This window comes from Malaclemys terrapin, chromosome 2, assembly GCF_027887155.1.
Source record: "Malaclemys terrapin pileata isolate rMalTer1 chromosome 2, rMalTer1.hap1, whole genome shotgun sequence".
Classification (NCBI taxonomy): Eukaryota; Metazoa; Chordata; order Testudines; family Emydidae; genus Malaclemys; species Malaclemys terrapin.
Genome location: NC_071506.1, coordinates 4,030,524 through 4,044,573, shown reverse-complemented (window position 1 = coordinate 4,044,573; position 14,050 = coordinate 4,030,524). Strand labels below are relative to the sequence as shown.

The window sequence follows — 14,050 nt, the reverse complement described above, 5'->3', positions numbered from 1 at the left end:
AATCAAGAACCACAAAAAGTATTTCAGAAGATGGCATACGGAGGAGTGGAAGATGGACCTGCAGGGGTGTACTTTCAGAAGACCCTGTAGTCATTTAGAAAGTAAACTGTTACACCGTTGGGGAGAGATCCTTCCCATTGTGCTAGTCAGAAATCACGAGATTCCGCCCCATGTGGGAGGATAAGGAGGATGTTCTAAAATGCACATGGGTTCTAAAATGGCTATTAAAGTAGTCCAACCTACTACTTTGTATGTGGTAACAATGAATTCAGAGGCAAAGGGGCTAATTTAATATGGGCATGCAGTTAAACAGCTTCCAAAGGCTATTTAACTTCATGGTGTATTGCGGGATGGGACTATTACAAGAACCTAACATGGAGGACATACAGTTATTTCAAAGCAAGGGCCCGGTACAGGAGCCTAGGACAAAAGGTCAGTTTGAGGGAGTAAGAAGAGGCAAGAAAGGAGCATCTCAATGAAGCAATTACAAGGCCCTGTTGTGAGAAGTATAAGCAGAGACACAGCAACTAAGGAATATTACCTTATGTAAAGGGCATTTAAAGATCTTTTAGGAAAAGTTTACAACACTCAAATGCCCTAAGGCAAGGACCATAACTTCAAGAATCAGCCTAGACCTTTCCAAGCCCTACAAATCCTCCAAAAAAACACCTCCAGATCTCAACACTGGTTAACTAAGTAATGCTTTGTACTATCCGGTTGTAAAAAACATCTCAGTATCAACACCGACCCATTCAGAAAAGCAGAGAAGGATCAAGAGAGACTGCTACAAAACCATTTCCAAATTCTGCAACCCCTTCCCAATGTTCACATCATTCCTGCAAGAGACTGCCAGAAATGCTGTCCATATACACAAGCCAGTTTACTACACACAATCCTAATTATGAACAGGCCAATTAATCACACACTGAACATTTTGTATTGATGCAATCTTCATTTCATGGGGAGAGAGTGTGGTACAGATTCTCCTTACTCCATCTGGCCACAGAGAATGCTATTCAAACTCAAGGGTCTCCTCAAAGGGGGAGAAAAGAAGATCTAGTCTCTGTGAAAATTGTATTTATTTATTGCTGGGCTACAAAAGAGCACTTAAGTACTGGCCTTTAAACAAATCCACTGAAGAGCTACAGCTCAGAAGGTAATGTGGCCTCTGAACGTTAGAGAAGTTTTGGGTTCAGCAAGTAGAATGCAATTATGTAAAATCAAAATACAAACTGCATTGTTTCATGTACAGTGGAACAAAAATGCTGTTGTGTACTCACCCAAGACAGGCAGCTTTCAAATATTTCCAGCCTTTAAACAAAATTAGACTGTTCTAATTAGACTAATCGCAGGGCCGATAACTATGGATATCTTCTACATTTTAAAAATGCATCTCCTCTCCCAGCTCCAATGTTTGTTCACTGGATTTGTTATAATCTAGTTCACCTTCCCTTACATGCCCAGATTAAACACCCACTTTTAGACAAAATGGCTTATCAGATTACCTTCCCTCAATTGTTCAGAGGAAGCACCTGTGGTCTCCAGATTGAAACTTTGGGCCTATTTTACAGTCAAATGGCATCTTTCATCCTGAAGGCTCCCAAAGCTCCTCTATAAACTGAATATATACAGTGACACAAAAAAGCATCCATTTCTCAGGGGAAGCCAGTGGAAAACCCACATATAGCAACCTCTAGGAAAATGTTGGTCAAAGTCACCGGAACAAATTCCTTCTCTTGTGAAGAATGCAATGGGATCTTTAATACTCATGCACTGCAAACACAATAGCCATTCTAAAGGTCTAATCCAAAAAAAAAAAAAAAAAGTTACTGCTGAACCTGCCTAAAACTCAGTTTATGAACCTCAGAATGATGAGGGGGGCTAAGTGGTCTGTACCACCCCCAGAGCAATGTTTAGACGATACAGTCATCCCCTCCACCTTTCTACCGGTAAAGCACCTTGGGATTAAAGGCTCTGTGCAAGAAATGGGTGGCCTGAGCACAGGACTGGGAATCAGAACTCCCAAGTCAAGAGTTCTAACCCCTCCTTTGACTTCAGTTCTGTGTGATCTTGAGCAAGTTATCGAACTTGTCTGGCTCCAGCTATAAAATGACAATAACTTAACTACCGACCTCCTAGGGGTGTTTGAGGATTAATTACAACTCATCATAACGGTGAGCTACCTTAAAAAAGAGGGCCCTCTTCAAAAACCCTGCTGGTAAAGTGAAGCCTGATTAAGGATAAAAACAGGACCTTTGGCTCAATGACTGGAGGTTATGTCTATAGCGCCAGTGTTGTGTTTGGCACTACAGACCCACATTGCCTTCTACATATGCCAATTATTACAGCTCAATCCTGAACCATCAATTTTCCGAGTTTGAGTGTTACCCCAGAATAAGCTTTTCCTACTTAGTTTCTGATGCAGGCACGCTTGTGGCACGAGAAGCAGGTCGAGATGGTTTTGCTAGTGTGAGTTCTGGAACCCTTGCATTATCTTGTCTGCTCGACATTTTCAGGGCCTCAGATGCATAGTATCGTGATTCAGCACTGTCGTATGTGGGTTTACTAAGCCACAAATGCTCACTGTCCTTGTGCAGGAAATACCAGGTAGGCGGAGGGTGCTCGGCATCTTTATGAAGGGAAGGGTTGGTGGTGAACTCCACATGTCGGGAATTCATTCGTTTCCCGGGACTGCGGCCCTTCTTGTCCTTTCGGCTGCTCTTTGAGGCTTCTGGACGGCTGCGCTCTTGTGGCCTCACCTTCCCTGGAGGATGCCCATCAGTCATGTTCTCGTAGAAGCATTTCTCTGCATCATCATAAATAGGTTTCTCCAGCCACACCTCCGAAATCAATGCCTGCAAGCTCAATATCTGAGGCTTGCCATTTATTGTCTGGTGTGCAGGACTGGGCAAACTGGTAACGAAAGAGGCACCAGAATGAACCACAACATCTGTTGACAGGCATGGTGTAGCAGGGGTTGCAGGAGTAGATAGAGCTGTTATATACCCTTCATCTGGAGTTCTTTGATCAACATCACCATAGTCACTGTTCCATCGTACCGATGGAAGATCTAGGAAGTGTGGATGAACAAAAGATTGAGACCTTTCAACAAACACCTTCTCTGCCTCATCAAAGTTGAACTTGTTGACCCAGATATCCTGGATGACATGGTGACAAGCAATCAGACTGGCATGGGTGCAGTGCAAGGCTGCTAGGTTCTTCCTTGGCTTATGAACACCTGGGACAGCTTCTTCTGACCAGGACACTAATGCTGGCTGCTCAGCAGCTGGTTCAGTTTCAGGGGCCTTCTGGGTCAGGTCATCTGCAAGTTTCTTTCTGAACAGGTTTTCAGCATGATCGAAGAAAGGTTTGTCAAACCACACGCCATCAGCTAATAAACCAGTCAGGACGAAATCTACCTTGGAGACCAAACTCTTGGTTTTTGGAGAGCGCTTCCTTTTCTTTTGCTTCTTCCCATTTTTCACTCTTTTCATGTCTTTCAATTCGCCCTCGACAGGATCATCATGGCAAACCCTGTTCATTGCCTCCACCTCTTGGCCCTTTTCAGTGGCTGAGGCTGCCAATGTGGCTTCTCTTTCATAGTGGAGCCTCTCCGCTTCATCATACTGGTGCTTGTCCAACCAGACCTTTTCTAGTGGGTACGGGAGCTTCCTTGTCCTCATCTTCCAAAGAGTGGCAGCATTAAAAGATAAGCACAGTAATGTAGTTGCAACATAACTAAACAAGCCACTGGCATACATTAGATTTGAGCCATTTCTTAAACACTGCAAAGTTTATATAAAAACCCACCACTCAGTCATGACTAATATATTAAGAAATGGTGCTTTGGGAATCTAATTCAATTTCCATATCATTGTTTACACATTTCAGTGAGAAGGAATTAAGTTGTCCGCATGTTTAATTCAAGTTCAAAAAATTGATCTATTTCTCTGTAAAGCACCTTTTTAATTAACAAGTTTCAGAGTAACAGCCGTGTTAGTCTGTATCCGCAAAAAGAAGAACAGGAGTACTTGTGGCACCTTAGAGACTAACAAATTTATTAGAGCATAAGCTTTCGTGGACTACAGCCCACTTCTTCGGATGCATATAGAATGGAACATATAATGAGGAGATATATATACACACATACAGAGAGCATAAACAGGTGGGAGTTGTCTTACTAACTCTGAGAGGCCAATTAATTAAGAGAAAAAAAAAAAAAAAACTTTTGAAGTGATAATCAAGCTAGCCGAGTACAGACAGTGTGATAAGAAGTGTGAGAGTACTTACAAGGGGAGATAGTCAACGTTTGTAATGGCTCAGCCATTCCCAGTCCTTATTCAAACCGGAGTTAATTGTGTCTAGTTTGCATATCAATTCTAGCTCTGCAGTCTCTCTTTGGAGTCTGTTTTTGAAGTTTTTCTGTTGTAATATAGCCACCCGCAGGTCTGTCACTGAATGACCAGACAGGTTAAAGTGTTCTCCCACTGGTTTTTGAGTATTTTGATTCCTGATGTCAGATTTGTGTCCATTAATTCTTTTGCGTAGAGACTGTCCGGTTTGGCCAATGTACATGGCAGAGGGGCATTGCTGGCACATGATGGCATAGATCACATTGGTAGATGTGCAGGTGAACGAGCCCCTGATGGTATGGCTGATGTGATTAGGTCCTATGATGATGTCACTTGAATAGATATGTGGACAGAGTTGGCATCGGGGTTTGTTACAAGGATAGGTTCCTGGGTTAGTGGTTTTGTTCAGTGATGTGTGGTTGCTGGTGAGTATTTGCTTTAGGTTGGGGGGTTGTCTGTAAGCGAGGACAGGTCTGTCTCCCAAGATCTGTGAGAGTAAAGGATCATCTTTCAGGATAGGTTGTAGATCTCTGATGATGCGCTGGAGAGGTTTTAGTTGGGGGCTGAAGGTGACAGCTAGTGGTGTTCTGTTATTTTCTTTGTTGGGCCTGTCTTGTAGGAGGTGACTTCTGGGTACTCGTCTGGCTCTGTCAATCTGTTTTTTCACTTCAGCAGGTGGGTATTGTAGTTTTAAGAATGCTTGATAGAGATCTTGTAGGTGCTTGTCTCTATCCGAGGGATTGGAGCAAATGCGGTTATATCTTAGAGCTTGGCTGTAGACAATGGATCGTGTGGTGTGTCCTGGATGGAAGCTGGAGGCATGTAGGTAAGTGTAGCGGTCAGTAGGTTTCCGGTATAGGGTGGTATTGATGTGACCATCGCTTATTAGCACAGTAGTGTCCAGGAAATGGACCGCTTGTGTGGATTGATCTAGGCTGAGGTTGATGGTGGGATGGAAATTATTGAAATCATGGTGAAATTCCTCAAGGGCTTCTTTTCCATGGGTCCAGATGATGAAGATGTCATCAATGTAGCGCAAGTAGAGTAGGGGCGTTAGGGGACGAGAGCTAAGGAAGCGTTGTTCTAAGTCAGCCATAAAAATGTTGGCATATTGTGGGGCCATGCGGGTACCCATAGCAGTGCCGCTGACTTGAAGGTATATATTGTCCCCAAATGTGAAATAGTTGTGGGTGAGGACAAAATCACAAAGTTCAGCCACCAGGTTAGCTGTGACCAGCCATACCATCAGGGGCTCGTTCACCTGCACATCTACCAATGTGATCTATGCCATCATGTGCCAGCAATGCCCCTCTGCCATGTACATTGGCCAAACCGGACAGTCTCTACGCAAAAGAATTAATGGACACAAATCTGACATCAGGAATCAAAATACTCAAAAACCAGTGGGAGAACACTTTAACCTGTCTGGTCATTCAGTGACAGACCTGCGGGTGGCTATATTACAACAGAAAAACTTCAAAAACAGACTCCAAAGAGAGACTGCAGAGCTAGAATTGATATGCAAACTAGACACAATTAACTCCGGTTTGAATAAGGACTGGGAATGGCTGAGCCATTACAAACGTTGACTATCTCCCCTTGTAAGTACTCTCACACTTCTTATCACACTGTCTGTACTCGGCTAGCTTGATTATCACTTCAAAAGTTTTTTTTTTTTTTTTCTCTTAATTAATTGGCCTCTCAGAGTTAGTAAGACAACTCCCACCTGTTTATGCTCTCTGTATGTGTGTATATATATCTCCTCATTATATGTTCCATTCTATATGCATCCGAAGAAGTGGGCTGTAGTCCACGAAAGCTTATGCTCTAATAAATTTGTTAGTCTCTAAGGTGCCACAAGTACTCCTGTTCTTCTTTTTAATTAAGTTATCTGCATCCACGTTCACATTTGGTCTGGTCAGACCTGTATTAAGTCTTCAAAAACTAAAGCCATAGGGCTGTAAATGTAGTTCACATTTTACACCGTAAGGCACACTTGTCAGTCGTGTAGGCCAAACCTGAATCCTTTTCAAAGTTTTATGGTATAGTGGAGGGACTTTCCAAACCATCACTTGTTAAGCACCACCAATGTGCTAACTAGATACCCTTAAACCGGTATTTTTGGAAAACTTGCTTTTAAAAAAAAAAAATTTGCTACTCATGAAGATCTTTTTGTAGACACTGCCAATACAGGACATGCTGTATTGTACTTGACTGCTATTAAACCAGCAGAGGGAGCAAAGGAAACTATTTGCAGAGCTGCACAAAGTTAGCTGAGATAGGGAATGCTTATGCATTTTTTCATAAAATATGCTCTTGAAGATGAATTTGGCTTCCTTTAACTGAAGGCGTTTTCCTTCATAGGATGTGCACCCATTATTAGGTTGGAGTAAGGTTATGTGTTAGTAATGGGCTCCTGGCTTTCTTGGAAACCATGAATATCTCAAATATATTTTGAGCTAACAAACTTTGACACCCACTGGATTTCAGTTAAAAATCAATTACTGCCAAATGGAAAGGAAAAGAGTTTTTAAGAGGGTGTCTCAGGGTTCATATATATTAACCTTCATTATCTGCGACAAGCTTATTTTAAACACAGCTATTTTCGAAAGATCTGCCTATAACTTTAAGCTAGACTTTGTTAAATGCTATTGCTTCACATTTAAATCAACTGAAATATCCCATACAAAGGAAGAGGCATAAATGTTGCATTTGATTGGTGTGAAAGTCTTGTGCTTTAAATATTGTTTATAATCCACTATGAAGTCAAATTTAGCTTCCAGGATATCAAAATTATCAAACATGATATTGGAGAGATTTTCCTAACTGCAGGATTTACAGCAGTGTTCAGAAATCCAGGTAATGGTTAGCTACTAAGTTTTAAGATAGTAAATTAGTAAAAGAGTAAGTGCGTTGAATTATGCACAAATCCAATTTAAAATTAAGTAGCTGAAAAGTCAGTTCCCTCTTTGCTTACCTGCCAGTCTCAGTTTCAAGATTCTATTTCACTCTGCAATAGGTGATCAAATCAAACATTTAAAACTGAACATTTTCCAACATTCCATTGAGTGCAGATGGCGATACCAACAGTTGGAAAAAATAAATCAGAATTCCTATCTCAGGACTCAGCAGACAAGTAAAGGGGGAAGTACTTTCAAATACAAGTGCCTTTGCCATTTTAAACTTACACTTATTATTTTGGGAATTTTTACATTGATATTTAAAAAATCTAACACCTAAATACAGTATTAAAATCATAATTTCTAAGGGGAACCCTTTTTTTGCTTAAAAATAAAAACTGATACTTTTCATCAGGTACAGAAGACACTGAACAACCCTTGTCCAGTTGAAACAATCTAAAACAATATATTTCTCTTGATTCAAATATCAAAACTGGAAACCCTGAAAGTCAGGCAGATTCCATTAAAAAAATAGTTTAACTGGATGCTCTACCCTATGGACATAAATAAAACACTTTTTACTATAGTAAGCCACCAGTTTCAAAGATATAGAGAATTAATCCTACTTATTACTTTCAAAGTCAAAGCGCCCCATTAAGTGGGTGGCAACGTGGGGATAAAGCAGCAACTCTATGATCTGGCCCTCAGGATAAGCCATGTTGTCACAGCTTCCTTGGCATTGTGACCAAGCAGGCAATGACGACATCAGATTATAGGTCAAAGTCAGAACATATGCCAGTTGAATAAAAATGACTAAAATGTTAATCAGGTGCACATAGTACTCTAGAATGTAAAGATGACCACGTTACACGCTTTCATTGTAAAAGCATGGTAGCCCCACACTTATTTTAGTGTCAGATTTCTGACTTAGAAATATTTTACATGTTAACCTTTGCACTCAGAGAAAAAAGGAGCAGTGTCTACCTCACAAGACAAATATTGAATAGCAATACCTACTACAAGAAATCTTTTAAAGGGAATGGGGTGTTGGACCATTTACACCACAGAACTGGTTTGCACAGGAATTTCCTTCCAGGGTATCCACAGAAAGGTAGTACCATCCTCCACAGAGGAAGAAATAACCTGAACTGTGGTTATTGAGCAGTAGGTGACGAAGGAAAAGGGATGATGATACTGAAAAAGATTAGGACTGAAGAAGGAATAGGATTAGGACTTTTCACAGCCAGTGATTGCTTAAAACAGGTGTTATTCAAAATTAAACTACAATCTTGCAAGGGTTGTACAATTTTATTATACTGTTCACCTAGTTTTGTCCATCTCAAGTGTACAAAATGTGAAAGTGCAGGGAAAGTGCATGCTTAGATCAGCAATTATCAGATAGGATAATTATGTCTATAAACCTGAACTTTAATGTACTGACTGCAATAGCTTAATAAGGACACTGAAGTGGGAGCTTCAGGTATTGTGATTGCACAAGGTGTTTTAGATTAATGGGAGGGGGTTGCTCATTGGATTTGGGTTCTCTTAAATCATACCAAGAACAAAATATAGGCTGGAAGTGAACAGATAAAGCCTTCCATTTAAAAAGTCACATATGATTGTACCAGGTGAATCTGTGGCAGGCAAGTGCTTGCTCTGCATCTAAAGGTCACCTTCTGGTTATAATTCTCAACTACTTCAGAGAAGAGGGGAAGATAGTCTTGGCTCTTAATATTCTGCTATTACATGTTTAACATTTAGTCTGCATTACTATAATTGAAGTCGGACATAAGAAGGCAACTGCATAGCAGATAAAATGTGAGATTACTTAATCCCGTTTAACATAATTAGAGACAGTTTCTTGCAACTCCTCAAATGACCTCTGATTAATCAATGAATAGCAGTCATTGTGATGTGCATATATGGGGTACATGTGCATTATGTATTTAATAAGGGTACTCAGGACACCACTACTATTGCAGGATTTATGTGTTCTCATGTAAAACCAGATGAGAGATCTTTCTCTCCAAAGAACTGAAACCAGAATGAACTGCTGTACTGGTGAATGGTAAATTCCTATAAGCACACTGTCATTTCTATTAGAAGATAGAAAACAAATTGACAGTGACCTGTTTATAACTGAGGTGAACAAAATCCTAGCACCAATACATGCAATCCAGTGATTTTCTTGGGGGCAAAAAAAAGGCAGAAGTGACAAGATATTGACCTGTAAGTACTTACTTTTTTAGTTCCTATGACAGCATTAAGAAATAAAGTTAGGAAAAGTGAGAAAGTTTTATTTCTAGAGACGCAGAACCAGTGAGAGTACAGTTAAACGAGTTGTATAGCAGGTAGAATATTACTGGTATAAAATCTTTTAACTTTCAAAAGAAATTAGTGACAGTTTACTGCGAAGTTGTGGCTGCTTAATACTAGTGAGTCTAGAACTAACTAAATAGAACTATGTACATATACAGCTAAAACCCAACTGTATGTGTTTTAAACTACTGTAGTCAGCACTAAAAATACAATTAGATTACGTACAGACTGGAGTTGTTACCTCAGTGTACTGGATAGGGATCAGCCTTGGGTAAACTACATATGTTTTGAGTATCCAGAATAGCCTTTAGAGATGTTAACTAGCTAGAGCTAACTGGCAGTTAACTCAAGGATTAAAAAGACAAGCCTGTAGCAGAAGCTTGTTAAAAGATTATACAAGAACAATTTCTGGAAGAAGTCCAGTCCCCCTAAGAATTTAACAGGTCTCCTTTTTAGTCAAGAGTGGGTTTGAGACAGAAAAGATACATATTTCTATGTCTGTTAAACATGTTTTAAAAGATAATTCCTTCAAACACTCAGCCTGTGGGCCACAAGCAACCTGCTTAAGATATTTATCAGCCCCCCAGGGCATGATCAACTTAGCAGAAATCAAGCTTTAATTTATTTTTAACATATCAAATGCTAGTGCAAAGAAAATCTTCCAAATGGGAACTGCATGCAACCAATTAAGAGCCTACAAATATCCTGAAACAACTCTGAGACATGGTCAGTTAGTTCCTTTTTACCTCAATGGAGTGTTAATTCTTAAACCCAGTTATGGTTATGGCTACACTAGAGAGTTTACGACCACTGTAAGCTATCTAACCGCTCTAAGCCCACGGGAGAGAATTCTCCCATCAGCATAGCACTGTCCACACGGGCGATTATGTTGGTGTAACTTACGTCTCTCAGGGGGGTGGTTTATTCACACCCCTAAGTAACAAATTATGCCAATTATGCTGTAGTATAGACATAGCCTATGACATTTAAAAAAAAATCAGATTTTTAAATAATATTAAGTATACAATTGCCAATGTAAATTGCACAATTATACACATAGGACAGTTTTATATGCAAATACCTGATTTAACAAAAATACCACATCTACATTAGGGAAAGTATTTTAACAAGTTAAAACCCTAGTGTAGACAAAACCATTATTGCTTTAATATGTGTCAGCTTCTGGAGGTAACCTTGAGTAGCCAAGGCAACTCAGAACAGCACTGGTAGGTGCTTTGTAACAACTCTGCCCAGAGCAATTCATTTCACTTTCATGAGCACTAGGCTTTACAACTAAAGAATAATCTTACTGTGCTTTATGAATAATCTCTGCAACAGTTTCTATTTCTGAGTACGTCAACAGTAGAAATCAGAGAAGCGAAGAACCCTATTCTATACTTAAATGCAAAGTACAGTAACTCCTCATTTAACATCGTCCCACTTAATGTTGTTTCAATGTTACGTCCCTGCTCAACTAGGGAACGTGCTCGTTTAAAGTTGTGCAATGCTCCCTTAGAACGTCGTTTGGCTGCCTGCTTGTAAGATTCTGTGGAAGAGCAGCAACTTTACAAGGGAGCATTGCACAAGTTCCACTTCTCTGCCCCCTCCCCCTCAGCGCTTCCCCTATGCTTAGGGCTTTCTGGGAGGGAGAGGGAGGAGCAGGGAAGTGCCGTGTCGCCACTACTCCCCCTCCCTCCCAGAAAGTCCTAAGCACCGCCAAACAGCTGTTTGGCAGCAGGGAAGAGCTGGGAGGGAGAGGGAGGAGTGGGAAAGCGCCGCGTCTCCACTCCCCCCCCCCCTTCCTCCCAGAAAGTCCTAAGTGCCGCCAAACAGCTGTTGGGGGGGGGGGAGGGGGGGATGTGGCGTGCTCCAGAGAGAAGGTGGAGTGGGGGTGGGAAGAGGTTGGCCTGGAGTGGAGTGAGGACAGGAAGAGGCGGGCCTGGAGCATTCCCAGCAAAGTCCAAGCCTGTTCTTCTCCAGGCAAGCTGCCGCTGCAAAGGTGCTTCCTAGTGTCCTTGCCTGCAGCGGGCTGTGCCTGTGTGGGGGTAAGCTGGGGGCACTTCCCAACCATAGTACAGTACAGTATATAATGCCTTTTGTCTGCCCCCAAAAAACTTCCTTGGAACCTAACCCCCCACATTTACATTCAATCTTATGGGAAAATTGGATTCATTTAACATTGTTTCACTTAAAGTTGCATTTTTCAGGAACATAACTACAACGTTAAGTGAGGAGTTACTGTACAATCACCTTATAAGCCTTTATCATGCTCCCTAAATTAAATATGGTTATTAGTTTCTTATGCATTTCATTCATCGTAACTATTCTAGGAGCCACTAGTATTATGTACAAAATGTTTCTATGATTATAAAAATATGTGCACAGACTAAACAAGAAAAGTGCAAAAATGTGTGCTCTTGCTGCACAGGTTGGATACTGGCTTTTGTATTATCCATACCACTGAAACATAACAGGCAGCAACTTAAATGGTGGCACAAAGCGTACCAGCTATTTGTAAGACTTAAAACATCAAAAAGGCAATGGTATTATCTGTGTTGATCAATACATAGTTATCAACCTCCCTCACCCAGTGTAAAGTTACATAGGACAAAGCAGTGAAAACTTCCCATAACCAACATATAAGCAACATTAGCAACCATCTAAAAGCCCTCTAAGTTTCAACAATTTCTAATTGAATATGCATAGTTGGTCAGCTACATTTTCAGTTTCTGCTTATCATCACTTCTTGGATGTCACAAACAAAAATTGGATTTCCAATGATACAGGGGAATGCGCTGTTAAAAATGTGATGAAAACATTTATATCAGTGTTTCATAAAACCCAAAATAAGATTTGGGCTTAAGCTTTTTAACTGTATTATTACTTTTTTTTTTTTTTTTTAAACGAAGGGAACACTTTTTCCACAGCAGCTGTTGTTTCTGAAGGGAAATGTCAGCTGCTTTTCAAAATCCACAATCTTAAACAGTGCAAGATTACCAATGAGTTCACCGCATCTCCCTACAGTAGAGCCCATCGATAATGAAATAGAAGACAAATCACAAATAGCTTCATTGCCACATAATATTAAAATTGTCATTCTGATTCTTTACAAAATGCAACTTTATGATGAGGTGGTTCCCACTGCATGTGTTCTGTAATATTTTTTGCAGCTCTCGGCATCTACATGCCATCATTCTGGATGTAAATCTGTTTATACTGTTTGGCATCACTGAACTAGACAAAGCCAACAAGGATTACGTATAGAGTACTCTCACACTATCTCACATGTCACAGCCATCCCCCAACAGAATCTACTGAAAACTAATCCCAGCAACAGCAAGGAAAATAAATGTCAACTACAAGCGAAAACCCAGAGTGGAAAGAGAAATTTGGTAGTTAGTTCAATTATGTGCACATAAGCAAGGATCACTTTAGTTAAGCATTTGATCTCACTAATGAAATTACCAATCCAGCTACCTACAGTACTTTTTGTGGGAAGATTGTGGAGTGTTTCAAGACATAACTGAGCAAAAGGATTGCCAGTCAGCCAACAAAATGACAGTTGGGACCTCCCAACTAGGATTCCTTGAACCCTTGACATCTGCCCCCAGGTGATTAGCAACCAATAAGCAGCACCTAAAGTCACTCAGCTAATAAGTGCAGAAAAGCAAGTCTGAAGGTACCTGTCACTGGGAAAGAAAGGCTCCATTTGCTCCTCCAGACAAGTGTGTAGTACTGCAGAAAATCAGTTGGGAAAGGATAAGAAATAAGTTAAGAAAAAATATATCAACTAGTATCAGAGAATGAACAGAATAGCAAGTGGGGGAGAGGAGAAAAGTATACCTGTAACGGAAAGGAGCAAAGCCAGGCAGAGGAAAAGAATATGTACCTGAAAAGAAAAGCAGAAGTGAGCAAGGAGGCACATAGGGTGCATAACCAGAGAAGGTAATAAAGAACATCTGGCCAAGCCAAGCAACTCAATGGTATTCTCCCTGTCTGTAACAGGATAGACTTTTGAATGCTGCATCCAATCAATTCCAAAATCAGGGAATGTTTTAGGCATCAATGAGCAGAACCCTATCGATTTTGGTGCAAATCAGAAAGCCAGGAGGGGGGGGGGGGGGGGACAACCCCTTGCATTTAGTTAGCAGAACCTGCAGTTTTAACCACATCTGTAATTGTCTACAGACGTACATGCCAGTAGATAGCAGCCATTATTTGGCGGGGGGGAGGGAGGAGAGAGAAGGCCAGGAATCCCTGAAAGAGGAGGAATTGGAGGATGGAACGCAAGGAGCTTATGAAAGGAATGGAAAATGTAAGGAGCCCCTTATGCATGCAATGCACTCAGATTACAGATGCAACAAACCATGCGACTCTCTAGGTAATAACTATGGTTATGACCAGAATAAATCCCAACAGAGATTATGGAGTCAGACCGCTAAACATCAACAGAAAGTACAAGAACAGCAGCATAATCCT

The 14,050-nt window shown here is 40.7% G+C and overlaps 1 protein-coding gene across 2 annotated transcripts in view; it reads right to left on the bottom strand.

The window, feature by feature from the left end:
* The window catches only part of EEF1D (eukaryotic translation elongation factor 1 delta), a 35,495-nt gene that overhangs the window by 19,998 nt on the left and 1,447 nt on the right, over window positions 1–14,050 (bottom strand). The window contains exons 1-2 of one of the 2 annotated variants that reach the window (XM_054017474.1): window positions 13,415–13,460; window positions 13,255–13,306 (exon numbers count right to left, since the gene is read on the bottom strand). The exons of the other annotated variant lie outside the window; for it this stretch is intronic. Of the exons in view, the coding sequence (XP_053873449.1) occupies window positions 13,255–13,280 (26 nt within the window). The 5' untranslated portion in view covers window positions 13,281–13,306; window positions 13,415–13,460. Of the gene's footprint in view, window positions 1–13,254; window positions 13,307–13,414; window positions 13,461–14,050 lie in introns of those variants that run through there. 2 annotated transcript variants of the gene reach the window in all.